The following is an 18,114-nucleotide window of genomic DNA, read 5'->3' on the forward strand; positions in this document are numbered from 1 at the left end:
AGTGTATACAGGCGCTGTGACTGCGTCCCCATATATAGTGTATACAGGCGCTGTGACTGCGTCCCCCTATATAGTGTATACAGGCGCTGTGACTGCGTCCCCCTATATAGTGTATACAGGCGCTGTGACTGCGTCCCCCTAGTGTATACAGGCGCTGTGACTGCGTCCCCCTATATAGTGTATACAGGCGCTGTGACTGCGTCCCCCTATATACTGTATACAGGCGCTGAGACTGCGTCCCCCTATATAGTGTATACAGGCACTCTGACGGCGTCCCCCTATATACTGTATACAAGAGCTATGACTGCGTCCCCCTATATAGTGTATACAGGCGCTATGACTGCGTCCCCCTATATACTGTATACAAGAGCTGTGACTGCGTCCCCCTAGTGTATACAGGCGCTGTGACTGCGTCCCCCTATATAGTGTATACAGGCGCTGTGACTGCGTCCCCCTATATAGTGTATACAAGAGCTGTGACTGCGTCCCCCTATATAGTGTATACAGGCGCTGTGACTGCGTCCCCCTATATAGTGTATACAAGAGCTGTGACTGCGTCCCCCTATATAGTGTATACAGGCGCTGTGACTGCGTCCCCCTATATAGTGTATACAGGCGCTGTGACTGCGTCCCCCTATATAGTGTATACAGGCGCTGTGACTGCGTCCCCCTATATACTGTATACAGGCGCTCTGACTGCGTACCCCTATATAGTGTATACAGGCACTCTGACGGCGTCCCCCTATATACTGTATACAAGAGCTATGACTGCGTCCCCCTATATAGTGTATACAGGCGCTATGACTGCGTCCCCCTATATACTGTATACAAGAGCTGTGACTGCGTCCCCCTAGTGTATACAGGCGCTGTGACTGCGTCCCCCTATATAGTGTATACAGGCGCTGTGACTGCGTCCCCCTATATAGTGTATACAAGAGCTGTGACTGCGTCCCCCTATATAGTGTATACAGGCGCTGTGACTGCGTCCCCCTATATAGTGTATACAAGAGCTGTGACTGCGTCCCCCTATATACTGTATACAGGCGCTCTGACTGCGTACCCCTATATACTGTATACAAGAGCTATGACTGCGTCCCCCTATATAGTGTATACAGGCGCTATGACTGCGTCCCCCTATATACTGTATACAAGAGCTGTGACTGCGTCCCCCTATATAGTGTATACAGGCGCTGTGACTGCGTCCCCCTATATACTGTATACAGGCGCTGTGACTGCGTCCCCCTATATAGTGTATACAGGCGCTGTGACTGCGTCCCCCTATATAGTGTATACAGGCGCTGTGACTGCGTCCCCCTATATAGTGTATACAGGCGCTGTGACTGCGTCCCCCTATATACTGTATACAGGCGCTGTGACTGCGTCCCCTATATAGTGTATACAGGCGCTGTGACTGCGTCCCCCTATATAGTGTATAAAGAGCTGTGACTGCGTCCCCCTATATAGTGTATACAGGCGCTGTGACTGCGTCCCCCTATATAGTGTATACAGGAGCTGTGACTGCGTCCCCCTATATAGTGTATACAGGCGCTGTGACTGCGTCCCCCTATATAGTGTATACAGGCGCTGTGACTGCGTCCCCCAATATAGTGTATACAGGCGCTGTGACTGCGTCCCCCTATATAGTGTATACAGGCGCTGTGACTGCGTCCCCCTATATAGTGTATACAGGCGCTGTGACTGCGTCCCCCTATATAGTGTATACAGGCGCTGTGACTGCGTCCCCCTAGTGTATACAGGCGCTGTGACTGCGTCCCCCTAGTGTATACAGGCGCTGTGATTGCGTCCCCTTATATACTGTATACAGGCGCTGTGACTGCGTCCCCCTATATAGTGTATACAGGCACTCTGACGGCGTCCCCCTATATACTGTATACAAGAGCTATGACTGCGTCCCCCTATATAGTGTATACAAGAGCTGTGACTGCGTCCCCTATATAGTGTATACAGGCGCTGTGACTGCGTCCCCCTATATAGTGTATACAGGCGCTGTGACTGCGTCCCCCTATATAGTGTATACAGGCGCTGTGACTGCGTCCCCCTATATAGTGTATACAGGCGCTGTGACTGCGTCCCCCTATATAGTGTATACAGGCGCTGTGACTGCGTCCCCCTATATAGTGTATACAGGCGCTGTGACTGCGTCCCCCTATATACTGTATACAGGAGCTGTGACTGCGTCCCCCTATATAGTGTATTCAGGCGCTGTGACTGCGTACCCCTATATAGTGTATACAGGCGCTGTGACTACGTACCCCTATATAGTGTATACAGGCGCTGTGACTGCATACCCTATATACTGTATACAGGCGCTGTGACTGCGTACCCCTATATAGTGTATACAGGCGCTGTGACTGCGTACCCCTATATAGTGTATACAGGCGCTGTGACTGCGTCCCCCTATATACTGTATACAGGCGCTGTGACTGCGTCCCCCTATATAGTGTATACAGGCGCTGTGACTGCGTCCCCCTATATAGTGTATACAGGCGCTGTGACTGCGTACCCCTATATAGTGTATACAAGAGCTGTGACTGCGTCCCCCTATATACTGTATACAGGCGCTGTGACTGCGTACCCCTATATACTGTATACAGGCGCTGTGACTGCACTTACAGATTTAGTGTGAGTCTATAAACGTGCGCACGGATGAGCAGAACAGGCCAAGGCTCCGCCGTTCAGACTTTCTGTCCTTCAGGGTTGGGACTTATTCGGGAGTAAATCAGATCCAGAAATCAAGCAGTTTACTTTCTCTCAGACTCTGGAAACCGGATTTGTGATCCAGTAGCTCTTCCATATATACGTAACACAGATCTGGTGCCTCTGATCAGAAACGCCACAAAGATCTACAGATGCTACAAGACTCCGGAATTGTGGAACTAGCCAGTCATAGAAATAATGCAACCTAGCTGGATAAAACCGTAATGTGCGTAATGACTGTGCGCTACCCGTGTACCTTCATATGGTCTGCAGACTGAACCTTTAACATTCCAAAGAGAGGCTCGGCGACTACCTGCGACATCCAACTCGTTCTTCAGAATGAGGCTCATCCCTATATGCGCGCTGTAACCAGAGCCTGAGGATGAGGATAGCACTGTCTCTGCCGTGCGGCCCATACCCTACCTGAATACTGCAGCCCTGACTGGCATTCTGTGCCTTGCTACGTCACATAGGCTTTCCTAAGTCCCTGACTGATTATCAGCTTTGGATCCATCACAGTGGCAAGTGTCTGACAAATAAGCTTACTTACATAAACTCGCCACCAAAATTTACTAATGGGACTTTTGACCGCCAGGTGCCATTCCACGCAATCCTCTGCAGGTCGCCACAAGTCTCACTGGTTTATAGCGATCATGTGGCTGGCGCAGAGTACGTCCTAGCATAACCGGCATAATATCCATATACTGTACACCTGTGCAGCTTTGTGTGATCCCGCACTTAAGCTGCCCACACACATAGCGATCTTTTACCCGATTTGGCCGATTCCGACACATTGGAGCGACAGATCGTGTAAAATATGGCCTAATTCTGAGTAAATCGTGAGTCCCCACTCACGATCATGATGCGCGGCCTCGGAGTTCGGAAATCGCATCGTCAGATCTGCCGTGCAGTAGGACAATCTAGGACGCGATGCACTGTAACAGTCTGACTGCAGGAGAGATCGTTTGAAGATTGGACACCAAATCGTGTGCGGAGCTGCCGGGGAGAGTTTCAAGGGAAATCGTACACATCGGCTGATCGTGAGCACGTCGCTATGTCTGTGGGCACCTTTACGCCCGGAGAGGCAGGACAGAGAGGATGCAGACTGGCAGACGGGCGCACCCAAGCCTGTGAAGTCCATATCATTTGCATGTGATCAAGGGCAGGTGCAAATACACAATGAGGCCAGTCACCAACACTACAGAACCACTGACAACTGCTTTTCCCATTGCTTGTTATAGATTATAGGACTGTATTCAATTAGAGGCGAAAAGTCCGAATCCACGGAAAAGTATCGCGGATGACAATTCGCCAGGCGGAACGTTTCCACCATATTCAACTCCAAAGACTTTTCGCGTACGAGCAATGTAATCGGCGGAACTGTTTCGCCTATGAATAGCAGGCGGAAAAAAGTGCACAATTGCGGTTTAGGGGTACAAACTTCGGGAAATCCCCTTGCACCCTTGGGACAGTCCCCCAAAGATAAACTGTCAGAAAAACAAAAAAATAAACCTTTAGAACGCCCCAAAAAGACACTTTCATTTTGGGGGTGAAAAAGTTCAAAAGTTGGGGGACAAACTTAAAAACGAGCAAAATAGACTTCTGGGGGGACCCCAAGTATGGGGCAGGTGTTTGTATGATTGCAGGTGCTTGCGGAAGGTAGATTTTTAACTTAATTTAAAACTTCACTTTAGCAACTTAAAAATATGCTAGCCCCCATTTTCATGTACCCCAAATTTGCTGGGAGTAGTTATTTTCACATAAAAATACTGCTTAATGCTATTCTTCACCACTTGTGTTAATGCGCTAATTGGTACCAATTGACAACTTAAGTACCCCAAATGCCTTCATTAGGGCTAATCGGGGGCATCTATAGTGATCCCCAATGTTAGTGCATCTTTTGGGGGGTGTCATTTTTGACAGGACTTTTCGCCTGTTTCAGTTTCGCCGGGTGCCGTTTTCGCGTCCTTTCAAATTGAACACGGCGAATAGTGGGAGCGCGCCCGATACTTTTCCACATGAAAAACTTGCGATGTAGGCGAAAAAGTCCGGCAGGCGAAAAAGTATCGCGGGTGCAAAATTAATTGAATACGACCCATAGTCTTGTATGCACATTTTAGCAATTTTTGACTTTGTTACCATACATGGGATAGAGAGGGGTATCAGGGGATGTTGAAGTTTCACTGAAGCCTAATATGTAATGTGTATGTGATATATGCCAGCCTTAAACTGGGCACATAAGCTACCGGCACACATTGTTCCATAGACCAATTCTGCACGCGCATGTCATTTCTGCATATTAGTGGACGCATTTTATACCTGCGATATGAGGCGTCATCCAGCCGCCATCATTATGTATGATCCTAAACATGCAACAATCATGAAGCAATCAGCAGCCAGTTCTTCATTACCCCAATTTCAACTAATATTAACAAACTTAGCATTTCCATGATAATGGGGACAGGTCACACGCACACAATCAACCTATCAAATCCATCCGTGAATGTTAGCGGAGAACGAGATATATTTTCACCCTGTTAGTGCTGAACTGCCGATCACTTTGGGGGCCACATTCACATGACTCCGGAGTTATTTGCACTTTTTATTTTACATTGTTTTTCCAAAGTCACGCCATTTACAATGGAAAAAACAAACCGTCCAAACAAATGACCCTTAAACAAATGTTTTATAAGCCAGCACATAAACAGGAAAACAAACTAGTTTTATTCATGCAGGAAAAATGTTCCCTTCTGACGGAGGCCGCAAATACCGACGATTATCAAACAGAAACGTCACGCTTTGCAATTAACAACAATTCCCCTGCCAAGGTCCGGCAAGAGGCAATTCCCTGCTGCAACAAGTCTAATTCCCATCCCAGTGCAGCACGCGCAGAGCTAGATAAACAGCAAATCAGTGACACGGAGAGAGAGAGAGCGCACCGCATGCCAGGAGAAAGGCGCTCAGACGCCAGCTGCTCTGCGGAAGACAACCTGGCAGAGGCTGCCCGGCGTTCACACCAACAATATGCTCACTTCCCAGCACAGATTGTGTCACCTTATCACCCGGAATTCCTCCTCGCTGCGCCAAGCGTTTTTATACCTCTTCTCGCCAGATCTGCATTGGCCGACGTCTACCCCATTCCTTACACAACTGCCAGTCTAGAATATTTTATGGCGAGGACGGGTCTATAATCCACCCAGCATTGGATCACTTCTACGCTACTACATAGTGCTCTGATAAAACAAGCACTATATAAAAGCCAACAATCATTTATGCACAATGGCCAGTGAGGAGATACAGGGGTTACAAATGCCCGTAGCTCACAAATCATATATTATGTCTGATACCACTTCTGGGAATCACAATGTTCAGTAATACTGGATTTCCCGGTATCGACCTGGAGTAGTTCCAGACCTTGAATCCAAGATGGTGACCTCTCACCCAGCGACACTTTAACTACTCCGTGTAACGCTGCATCATAAATCACCAACATGACCTGTATACGCCTAAGCTGCGGCAGGATCTTTCAGCCCAGCACAAGTGAATCTGCCAGTTCCAGAGGAATGGGATTGAAATACCGGTGACTGTTTAGCCGGCGGTTCAAATCCCGACAGCGGATGCCCGATATGAGGAGATCCCGACTGGGGTAGGTAAGTATACTAACCCTCCCCTGTCCCCCTCCTAACTCTAACAATCCCTTAGTCGTGCCAAACCCTAACCTCAACCGTTAGTGCCTAACCCTAACTTCCTCCCCATGGGTGCCTAAACCTAACACCCCCTCCCCGCACCCTAACTCTCCCAGGGGGGGCGCCTAAAAACCTAACCTCCCCCTGGTGGTGCCCAACCCTAAGCCTCCCTTCCTAGGGATGCCTAACCCTAATCTCCACCCCCCCCCCAACCTAACTAAACTCCCCAACACTGTCCCTCCTCCCCCACGGCCAACGCGAAGGGTTGCCCCGGACTTAACTTCGTTCGGGCTGGTTTCCTTAGCGTTCCGGCACTGGGATTAACATAGGCGTCGGTATTTCTACGCCATGTTACATCCCTTGCCGAGGTTCCACTGTCGGCATTGAGACCGGTGGCCGCATCACTAACATCCCGTTCCGGATAGTGAAAGACAGATACAGTATTTATTAATATTCTATATTTTCTACTCCCTACAGGGCCAAATTTGCTTGGTTTTATGTTTGGTCGCTATTTTTGCCCATGTTTATTGATCTATTTCTTACTCATGTAAACTTAATTAGCATATCAATGAATAATGATTCTACTGCTCGTCACATTTGCCTGCATCTCATTACAGTAGCCTGTGTAATTATTCCTAGCGCTCCTGTCACTAATGGGCTGTCGCAGGCTTTCCCTCTGCAATGCAGAAACGTTGGGCAACACTATCCTGGAAACACATATAGGGGTCAATCCAATAAGGTGCGAATTGCGAGTTGCTAATTTCTCTTGGAATTCGCATAGCGAATTAATTTTGCAATCCAATTAGCAACTCGCACTGATCAGTCAGACTGAATTTGCAACTTTCCACTCGCACCTCCCTGAGGGTGAGAGATGGAGAGGAATATCTTTATTTTAAGGTTAAACTGTGGGGACACTGTGCTGAACCCCTTGGACACCCAATTAGCTTAATTAGTCCAATAATTACATCTAATTTTTGGGGGGTGAAAAAAAAAATGGTCCTCAAATTACCCCAAAAGCAACTTTCGTTAGTTTAGCCACCCCAAATTTAATAAAAAAATATTGTCAATTGAAAATTGTCAAATTTTTTTTGCAATTTGTCAAGGTGCGCTCAAAGTACCCCCAAAATCATAATTTTTCCTACTTTTTATTTCTGCATTTTTTCATTTAAAGTAAATTTTTTTGCATTTAATAAAAACAAAAAAAAAAAACAAAATCAGCCATTTGACACCATTTAAAAACCTACAGTACTTTCCTAATGCCCACAAACAGCCTTCTATAGGGTCCTGCTAACGAAATTATCCATTTTGGGGGGGTACAGGATGGTCTCCCCACTTTTTCATGCACCTCTCTCAAATCTCATTTGGCAGTCAATTCGCACCCCTCCGCTGCGAGTAGTGCAAATAGGGATTTTTAATTGGATTGGAGAATTCTCTGCAAGTTTCAAGAAACAAACCCGCTACTCGCAATTCGCACCTAATTGGATTGACCTCGTTATGTGGTTTGAATATTGTATACACGGATTACAAGGACAACAGAAATCAGACATGATCAGATCCTGGGCTCCAGGACTGGCTCCCCAGGCTATCACTGGCTCCCCAGGCTATCACTGGCTCCCCAGGCTATCACTGGCTCCCCAGGCTATCACTGGCTCCCCAGGCTATCACTGGCTCCCCAGGCTATCACTGGCTCCCCAGGCTATCACTGGCTCCCCAGGCTCTCTCTGCAACACAGGCGTATACAGGAGAATGTGGATGTTTGGGCTCAGCCGGAGCCTGACACATGATATAACTATAAATTACTTTTGCATTTTTCAAGCCTCGTGAGCCAGTTCTTATTTCCCTCTTTTCAGATTTAATGTTATTGTGAATCCAGTCATCTAATTTTTTTTTAATTGGACACAAGATCAGGTTAGCAATAGGTGAAGTATAGCAAACATGGTCCAAACAGGAACTGGCAACAAAACTTTCGAGTTTAAGATAATACTTTAGTGTGTGAGTTGTGGAGAGGGGGTAATCATAAATTACTCAGAAAAGAGGTCAGATGAGCCCTAACAGTTTTAGTTTATGTATCAAGCAGTGAAAAGCGGGGGGAAGTGGAACAGTGGAGTCGTTGCCCATAGCAACCAATCAGCTCTATACTTAATAAATGCTACTTCAAAGCGGATTGGATGCAATGGGCAACTTCTGCCCTAGTCCCCTTCTCCACGCTTTTCACTGCTTAATACATAACCCCTAACTCACAGGATTGCTCTGACTTAATGCAATGAGACACCGGTGTCTATTTAAAAAGACGTTTTCACTAAAGTAAGTGCGTTGGCAGCGATATGAACAGCGAGATTCCGTGTGTCTGTGATGCTCCCATGTCGCTAGTAGTATGTCCTACTGTAAGGTCCTGGCAGTGCACAGAGATGAGATATTTGAGAACTGTTGAATAATCTTGGAACAAGCGCATTAAATGACGTGGTCAATGGAATTCTTAATAGCAACTCAAGACTTACCTCTCCTCTGTAACATGCAAGTAGAGAGGCTAGATGAAAGGTTTGGGATAACCATAAATACTAGTGCTGGCCACACACACATTGCAATATTTTACCTGATCTGGCCGATTCCGACGCATTGGAACGACTGATCGTGTAAAATATGGCCAAATCCTGAGTAAATCGTGAGTCACCACTCACGATCACGAAGCGAGGCGCGTCCCCGCTGGTCGCACATCACATCGTCAGATCTGCCGTGCAGTTGGGCAGATCTGACAATCTAGGACGCGATGCACTGTGAAAGTCTGGATGCAGGAGACCAAATTGTGTGCAGGGCTTCCGGGGAGAGTTTCAAGGGAAATCGTACACATCGGCTGATCGTGTGCAGATCGCCATGTAGTGGGCACCTTTAGAAGGGATATCTGTAAGTGTTCCCAGGTGGCGATGTCACTTTAATAAGCTGTTACTGTCAGACTTGAAGCCTGAGAGCTGCTGGGACAGCAGACTGATGTTACACAAAGATCCGTCTCATTATTGCCCTTACCTGCGCAGACTCTCTTTTTTCTCGTCTCTGGTGAGGCAGCCGTCCAAGTGTTTGTTTATATACTGTTCCAGGATACCGACGCCGCACACCGGGCATTCCACTGCAAGACAAGTTACCAGATCAATGCTATTTATTCCTTCACTTCACTCGGAAACCTCGCATCACAAGCCTATCAGCTATCTCCATCTGTAATACCAGCGGAGACGGCAGGAACACAGCGATAGACAGGGAGCTTTTCAATTAAAGACTCGGCACAGTGACTGCGCTGGAGACCACTTCTCACATCCTGCTCAGACGTTTTATCAGCGCTCCGCATTCCCATTAGTTACCATGCGGATTTATCAGTGAAGATTTGCCTTTTCCTTTTGCACAGCAGAAGTTGGAACCACTGATCAATGAAGCTTATGCAAGCCGTAAAATTAGAAAGTAACAGTTTACTTGTCACATAGAGAAACATCTACACAACCCACTGCCACACAGCTGATGTATATTCTGTCTTTACTTTATATACTGCACTAATAAAAACATGATTAAGTAATGATTTTACAGGGGTTGGGTATGGGATACCGGCGGTCACAATCCGGACACCAGCATCCCGACAGGGTTAGGATACAGAAACTGGTCAGTATCCTAACCCTCCCCCTCCCTCCCCACTGCCTAAACCTAACACTCCCCCCTTAGTGCTTAAACCTAACCTCTGTGCCTAACCCTAACCCTCCCCTCCTTAGTGCCTAACCCTCCCCCTCTCCCTACCCCTCCCTGCTGCCTAAACCTAACACTCCCCCCTTAGTGCTTAAACCTAACCTCTGTGCCTAACCCTAACCCTCCCCCTCTCCCTACCCCTCCCTGCTGCCTAAACCTAACACTCCTCCCTTAGTGCCTAAACCCAACCTCTGTGCCTAACCCTAACCCTCCCCCTCCGCTGCCTAAACTAACACTCCCCCAATAGTGCCTAAACCTACCTCTGTGCCTAACCCTAACCCACCCCTCCTTAGTGCCTAACCCTCCACCTCTCCCTACCCGCTGCCTAAACCTAACCCTCCCCCTACCCCTCCCTGCTGCCTAAACCTAACACTCCCCCCTTAGTGCCTAAACCTAACCTCTGTGCCTAACCCTAACCCTCCGCTGCCTAAACCTAACACTCCCACAATAGTGCCTAATATTAACCAACTCCTCCTTAGTGCCTAACTCTAACTCTCCTCCTCTCCCTCTCCGCTGCCTAAACCTAACACTCCCCCCTTACTGCCTAAACCTAACCTCTGTGCCTAACCCTAACACATCCCTCTTTAGTGCCTAACCCTCCCCCTCTCCCTACCCGCTACCTAAACCTAACCCTCCCCCTCTCCCTACCCCTACCTGCTGCCTAAACCTAACACTCCCCCCTTAGTGCCTAAACCTAACCTCTGTGCCTAACCCTAACCCTCCCCCCCGCTGCCTAAACCTAACACTCCCCCAATAGTGCCTAACTAACTCTCCCCCTCTCCCTCCCCGCTGCCTAAACCTAACAATCCCCCAATAGTGCCTAACCCTAACCCACCCCTTCCTTAGTTCCTAACCCTAACCCTCCCCCTCCCTCCCTGCTGCCTAAACCTAACACTCCCCCAATAGTGCCTAACCCTAACCCATCCCTCCTTAGTGCCTAACCCTCCCCCTAATGCCTATGCCTAACTAAAGTACTTTCAGTCAGGATGCCGGCACTGGGATTCTGACAAGTGTCGAAATTCTGACGCCAGCATTCTAAGCGTCGACATCCCGACTCTCGGCATTATAACTACATCCCTATTACAGTATCATGATAAAGGTGCACGTGGTAATAACATTTTAATTTGCTTTAAAAAAAAAAAAAAACATTTCTTGGAATCTAAACAAATTGTGGACACAACCTGCCTCATGCCTTTGTACAGGGGTGAGCTAGCTGTGGGCCCCCCGATTTGTATGTGGAGCCCACCGATTGCCAGATAAGCAATACCCATGTAGTGCCCTTAGTATGGGTAAACGTTTTTAGGGGTTTATCATTTTTTGCTTTTCATTAAGAAAAAGTCACCGACGGCTGAGTGATTACCTTTTAGTTTGGGGATCGATGTGGAGGGTAAACTTGGCGCAGAATAATCCATCGCAGATTGCTCTTCGCCGCTGCGTTCCTCTTTGACCTTGATAGTGGAGTTTGGCGTAGAAAACAGATTTCTACCTTGCGATTTCCTGGGTGATCTTTCAGGAGATTCCGCCTTTGCTTTTACCAGGAACTTCTCCATTGATTTTCTCTCCTGTTTGATTTTTCTCCGAAAGCAGCCGTGTGATCCGCCAGCGGCCAACTCGCCAGACCTGGTATTTTGCCCAGATGACGGAGAGGAATCCAGGAGAAGGTTGGACAGGTGCTTCCTAAAAATATTCAGCAGATTTGTTTACTGTGTTTTGCCATAAAAACAAATGTAATTAAACTCATTATAAAACAGAAAATACTAAGGCTTTTTTTTTTGGGGGGGGGAAAACTTTACTGGCAGACCAGGAAAATGACAATACTTCATTATTCTTTTATGGTCTGCCTCTATGTCAAGTAAACAGCGTCCTCGAACCCGATCACCTTTGTAGAATTGGAGGAATCCCGCTTCTGCAGATAAACCAAGTAAACAGAAAATATAGGGTCAAATGTGACAGGTAGCGGGTTTTTTAAAGTGCTGAGATTTTGGCGAGTCAGATTTAAAGCGGCAATGGTTATTGCAGGAAAAAAACAGGTTGGTTTGGTCCTTTCAGCACTTTCAAAAACCCGCTACATGTCACAGTTGGCCAACAGTGTATACACTACACAATAAAAAGTTTAATCTGGGAGACATGCGTCAATTACACCCTAGGTGGGTTTGCCTCCTATGTGAGGCACACTCCACCCCCCCATGCCCCCAAAAGATCAAGAAGGATCAGTTCTGATGAGATTTGTTTATACATCGTAATTTGTTCACCAGAATAAGGCGAGCGTCATTCCATTTGCGAACGTATACTGAATCCAGTTTGGTGCTCTACGCGTTTCGTTATTCTATTTCATGGAGAACATTTCATCAGAAAAGGTCTGCTTTCTATTTTTTCCTATAGCTAAACATGATAACCCTTTCTACGAGGGGATACGTTTGATTTTCAGGCGTGAAAAACCTCACCTAGAGCGACCGTAGCGCACGTATCCTAGGAGAATGCTTTTTATAATACACCGTGTACAATACAGTTTTTCTATTTTAATCACATCTGTAGTAAGTACAGCATAACTTATGTTTTGCTGACGATCAGGCTACAAAACTATCAATAGTTGCAGGTTGAGTAGACTCCGCTTTTAGATTGAGAACATTCAAGTCATAAAACGCTAACAAAAGCTGAAAGCAAACTGGGTAACACAGCCCAACACTTGCCCCCGGGCCCAGCTCTATAAAAGGTAGAAATGCAGTTTTATCTGCCAAACACACCCACTAATTCAAATCACTTCATACAACCTAAACCAGGGCCCTAGACTAATACTGGCAGTGTCCTTATACAGTAATCTGTGGATAATATGGCTCTCCACGGCATCCACGTTTTCGTTAGCCGGTTGGAAGGATGTGTGCGCGCACTTGGTAATCAGTCATGCGACTAATCAAATATTTACATCCATTCTACACGTTTTTCTCCAGAGGATCATTTTGGACACGGTCAAGCGCAGATTCCTGGAATAGTCCTAAACCTTTTAGACTGAATCACTGTATACGTAGCTGACAGAAAGCTGGGACTTGTGACATATGGTTTTGCACTTGTAAAACGACAGACAGTAATCAGCAGCGTGCAGGGAGCTGAGCAGATATTAACGATCGTCAAGCTGCTATTAAGTAACTGAATCAAGGAGATGGCATGTGCTCTGGATACAATGTATTAGGGGAAACTGACAATCTAGTATTGTGCTGTGACATTTAGGGACTTAGATTCCAAGCACATGAGAAAGGGGGACTGCTGAAATCTCAAAACCACCCAGCATTACCGGTATCCGCATAACAATAAAGATGGGTCATTCACTGTAATGCATATTAAATTGTTGTATTACTTCATTCCAATTTTGGGGACTCAATCACTGATGATTCAGTTTTGATTCAATTCACTTTATTTTTTATAATTTACTGCTGTCTACAAATTGATCATCATATTATACAAGAGGGTGTCAGGGATTATATGATATACACTCGCTATTGGCCCCAAAGTTTTTTCTTCTAACTTTTAAAGTAATTGATGTAATTTAGTGAAGTATGACACAGCCCCACCCCGTGTCTGTGTGTTACCTGCCGATATGAACCGGTACACAGCTGCACAACGCGTATTTATTGTCCAGATGTACTGGAAAACAGAGTCGATAAATGTAACACACAGACACGATGAATGTGGAAGCCTCAGTACACAACACTACTGTCATTAGCAGGAGTACCTCCTGACCAGCAGTGGTGGCTCCAAATTCGGTGAACCACACCAACTGCCATCCTTACTGGCCATATCCTCACTGGCAGCTGGTGTGGCTCCCCTACTTGAATTTTGCACTAGGGTGGTGAGCAGCTGGCCTGGACGCTAATGGTGAACACTTTCAACACTTGCTATGACTTCCTCGGGTTTCTCATAGACCAAGGAATGTCTGTGTCAAAGTTCCCTAAATTAAGGCAATTAAAACTTTGGGGCCAATTGCGAGTGAAACACCCTGTATATGGAATGTGTTTAATAACTGATAGATACAAAGTTCCTCCCAGAGAGCTATAGGTTATGGTCCGAAACTAAATATATTGAGACAGAACGTGGTCTACCTCGAGTCTTTCAGAAATGTTTAATTCCTGCAGTGATAGGTAAATTCCTTTTAAATCAACCAATGCAAGTAAACCAGCCAAGCCTATAAATCAGACTGTAAAAGAAAATCCCGGGCTGCAGGGTAAATGAAATACATTTTCAGCAAAACACAGACAGACGCCATTAATAAAAGCATTTTACATCATCTGCAGTCTTCATAATTACTACAAGATGTTAATTACTGAGCCCTGCAGACGGCCAGGCTGGTAGCAGCTACGGCGGACACACACACACGCTGCGCTTTGGTGGTACACCGAAACACTACACGATTACAACCAATGTGAGGGTCTCTACTTTCAGCTTGTTTAATGTAGAGTTTCCGGCTCCAGCTTTATGCCTATCCGGCTGCACCAGTGCTTGTACTAAAGCTTACAAATGCCAGCGACCGTCCTGTGCCTCCTGCAGAGCGCCATCACATTACGCTTAGCTTTACATTTCATTAAGCGGTGAGGGAGAGAGTTCCCCAAGGTGACATCAGGGTTTCACTTTATGTTCTTGTTAAGCTGCTGATGTGCCCTTTAGACGCAGAAATCCGATCACACTACGCACCTCAATGTTTGATTATGCTTCCGCCAGCCCCATCTTACACCTGATGCGGGGACAGTATGGCTGATAGGAGGCGCAGTCTAATGGCAGTCAGGGGAAGCCGTGGTCTATGTACCTGCTCTGGCCTGGAGTGAAATTAGAATGAAATAAAGGGTATTACCGGTACACACGCGAGAGGTCTTGTTACCTTACTTAATGAACCCCCCTCGTATAAATAATGTCTTTTTATTCACTGTACAAAATGGAAATCATTGCCTATAGGGCACAGTACTGCAGAGTTAGAAAACACACAGCTAAATATCGGAGAGGTGACTGGTACTTTAATCCCTTTAACATCAAATCAATTCATCAAGAGAAAAAAATTTCATCAATACGGCTACAGAGTCCCACGCTCCTGCTGCACTAAAATACGGGCAAGCGCGACAGATGAGAGATCTATTAACAGCCCACCAGGACTCCTGACCAGCAGCCCAAATATATTCCATTACTCTGCAATGATGCTGATCAGAATGGAAACCTGTGGTGATGAATTCGGGCTACTCCGCAGAAGCTTTCGGTCCTCAAGTCTGGGAGTTGAACACTTGACCTTGGAGGATGGAACCTCAGCCCTGGCAGATTCTCCAGAGACCAGAGCACAATCCAGGCAGTCAGGAAACTGTTCTCTTCTTATAAAAGATAATCATTGGTACTAGCGATGCAATCGGAGAATGGAGAACGCTGCAAAACAGTTTGCGGATTTTCCATTATGGGAGGTCATTTACTGACAGCGGAAAGCGAGATCCTGAACTTCTTGTCTAGTTATAAAAAAAAATAAAAAAGACACAGACAGACACAGAGAGACAGACACAGAGAGACAGACACAGAGATCCGCATCCACCTGTGCGGCACTGCAATTTTTCAATCCATCTTACCAAACGGTTGTCCAGCAAGAAGAACGGAACGACAAGATTTAGGGCCGGATTCAGCATGGATCGCAAGCCGTGCGTAGGAAACCGGCCGATACGATATTATGTAAATGGATGCGATCTCACTGCCGCCGCGGCACAAGATGCAGACACCCAGCACTACATAAAGCCGCCCCCTCACATTTACTTACATCCGCATTAGTAAGCAAGACAGGCAAAACATCGGTAACATCGAGAACCATCGGACCCATACACACAGTTGTGGTTGACCTGACCGTCACATACAAATTGCTAAACTTCCTGCACGCGAGTGCTCAGGCTGCGTATGCACGCCCCTGTAATGGCGTTCAGACGCACAGGCACGCCTGCGTTTCTCTGTCCTCCCCGTCACCACCTCCGAATGGAAACTTCCTGTCAATCACTGTGTGAAGACTACGTGCTCACTGTGATCGCAGAATGCAAACATCGGCCGGGTGCGTGCGAATGCAGACTTGCGATCTGTGCTGAATCAGGCCCTTACTCCACGTCATAATTCTCATTTAGAGTGTTGTATATAAAACACACACTTCGCTTGATATAAGCAATGGCTTGCAAACAATCTTGTTCCTCTCTATAAGACTGCATACACACAGGAGGGCGAGTTTACTAAAGCGCCATCTCCCTCCGATTCAGGAAAGCTTAGAGACTTGTTCAAAGCTGCACTATAGCGCACCATAGACGTTCATTATAACGTACTGTGCATTCGCAACTGTGAGCAATGAAGACAATGGCGTAGTACCACTTAGGCCCGCATTAAATTAGTTTTGCACCCGCGATACTTTTTCGCCTGCCGGCCTACTTTAGCCGCACGTGCCCGCGATTCGTCCTATTCAATTCCAAAACACACGAAAATGCAACCCTGTGAATGCAAAACAGGCGAAAAGTGCTGTCAGAATTGGGGAAATCAGCCTGACACCCCCTAAATGCACTAACATTAGGGATCAATGTACATGCCCCTGAATAGCCCTAATAAAGCTATTTGGAGTACTTAAGGTGTGTCAATTTCTTCTAATTAGCGTCTTTGCACAAATGGTGAAGAATAGTGTTAAGCATTTTTGTGAAAATAAGTATTCCTGTCACATTTGGGGTAATTGAAAATGGGTGCAAGCATGGTTTAAAGTCGCTAAAGTTTTAAAAACGCACCTGAAGCAAGCACCTGCAATCAAAATGACATCAATCCTATTTGCAGACCCCCAAAAGTTTATTTCGCTAGTTAAGTTTGTACCCCCAGTTTGCACTTTTTCGCCTCCATTTTCAAAGTGCTTTTTTTGGGGTGTTCAAATTTTTTTTCGTTTTTTTTTTCATTACAGTTATCTTTTGGGGGGCTGTCCCAAGGGTGCTGAGTGGTTTCCCCACCTTTTCACCCCAAAATAGCGACTTTGCACTTTTTATCTCCACCTATTCATAGGCGAATTGTTTTCGCCTATTACAGTGCATTGCGTTTTCGCGTACGCGAAAAGTGTTTGCAATTGAATACGGAGATAAGTTTCCGCCTGGCGAAAAGTCGCAATCGGCGATACTTTTTGAATACGGGCCTTAGTCAGAACAATGTCTAATGTCAATATCCGCGTTTCCGAGCCTTGGGGAAAAACAGGGTTTTAAAGATCAGCTTCTCTGTAACACGAATAATGTTTTGCATAAAGTATCAACATTGTTGCAACAATAAGTTTTTTTTTTAAATGAGCAGCAGCCAGGTTCTCTCTCAGCAACATGGAATAGATCAATATACCTGAACGCAGCCACTAGTGACATCAGTGAGGCATGAGGCAATAAGCCACTCAAGACACAATGATGTCACCAGGTCCTAGAGATTTGAGCAGCTGAATGCTGGCTGACACACGATTGCTTCCACTACTTACACTGTTATAGAGCACTTTAAAGAGCAAACTACCCCACTGTATTTTATACTCCTTCCTCCCTGCCTACCCCATCTGTGTCATCCCTGTTTGTCTGTTCCTCCCCCTTAGAATGTAAGCTCCTATGAGCAGGGCTCTCTACCCTCTTGTGCATCTCCTTACTATGCCTTCATCTACTTCTTACTCTCTACCAGGGCACCGAACACTTGATTGCTTTGCATTGTTGCTTATCTGGGTGTTATGGTCGTGATGTAGCAATGTACATTATCCATGTCCTGTAATGTATTGTATTGTACTGTACTGTAAGTCACTGTATATCAATCTATTTGTTTATGTACTTTGTAAGGCGCTGCGGAAAACTTGTGGCGCCATATAAATAAATGATAATAATAATAATAATAATTTTAAGCTATAGTATCTGTTGATTTATACTTCAGGTCCTGGCAAGTAACCGCAGGTAATGAGGACAGTTTCATGCAACATTGATGCATTGTACTTGGCAGTGTT

The 18,114-nt window shown here is 46.2% G+C and overlaps 1 protein-coding gene across 2 annotated transcripts in view; it reads right to left on the reverse strand.

Annotated features, from left to right (window-relative positions):
* RAD18 (RAD18 E3 ubiquitin protein ligase) overlaps positions 1-18,114 on the reverse strand; it is a 338,638-nt gene that overhangs the window by 258,525 nt on the left and 61,999 nt on the right. For both annotated transcript variants that reach the window (XM_088454631.1, XM_088454630.1), the window contains exons 5-6: positions 11,488-11,804; positions 9,426-9,525 (exon numbers count right to left, since the gene is read on the reverse strand). In XM_088454631.1, the coding sequence (XP_088310757.1) occupies positions 9,426-9,525; positions 11,488-11,804 (417 nt within the window). The remainder of the gene's footprint in view (positions 1-9,425; positions 9,526-11,487; positions 11,805-18,114) is intronic.

The sequence above is a fragment of the Taudactylus pleione genome, unplaced genomic scaffold (genome assembly GCF_031769625.1).
Source record: "Taudactylus pleione unplaced genomic scaffold, aTauple2 ptg000624l, whole genome shotgun sequence".
Taxonomy (NCBI): domain Eukaryota; kingdom Metazoa; phylum Chordata; class Amphibia; order Anura; family Myobatrachidae; genus Taudactylus; species Taudactylus pleione.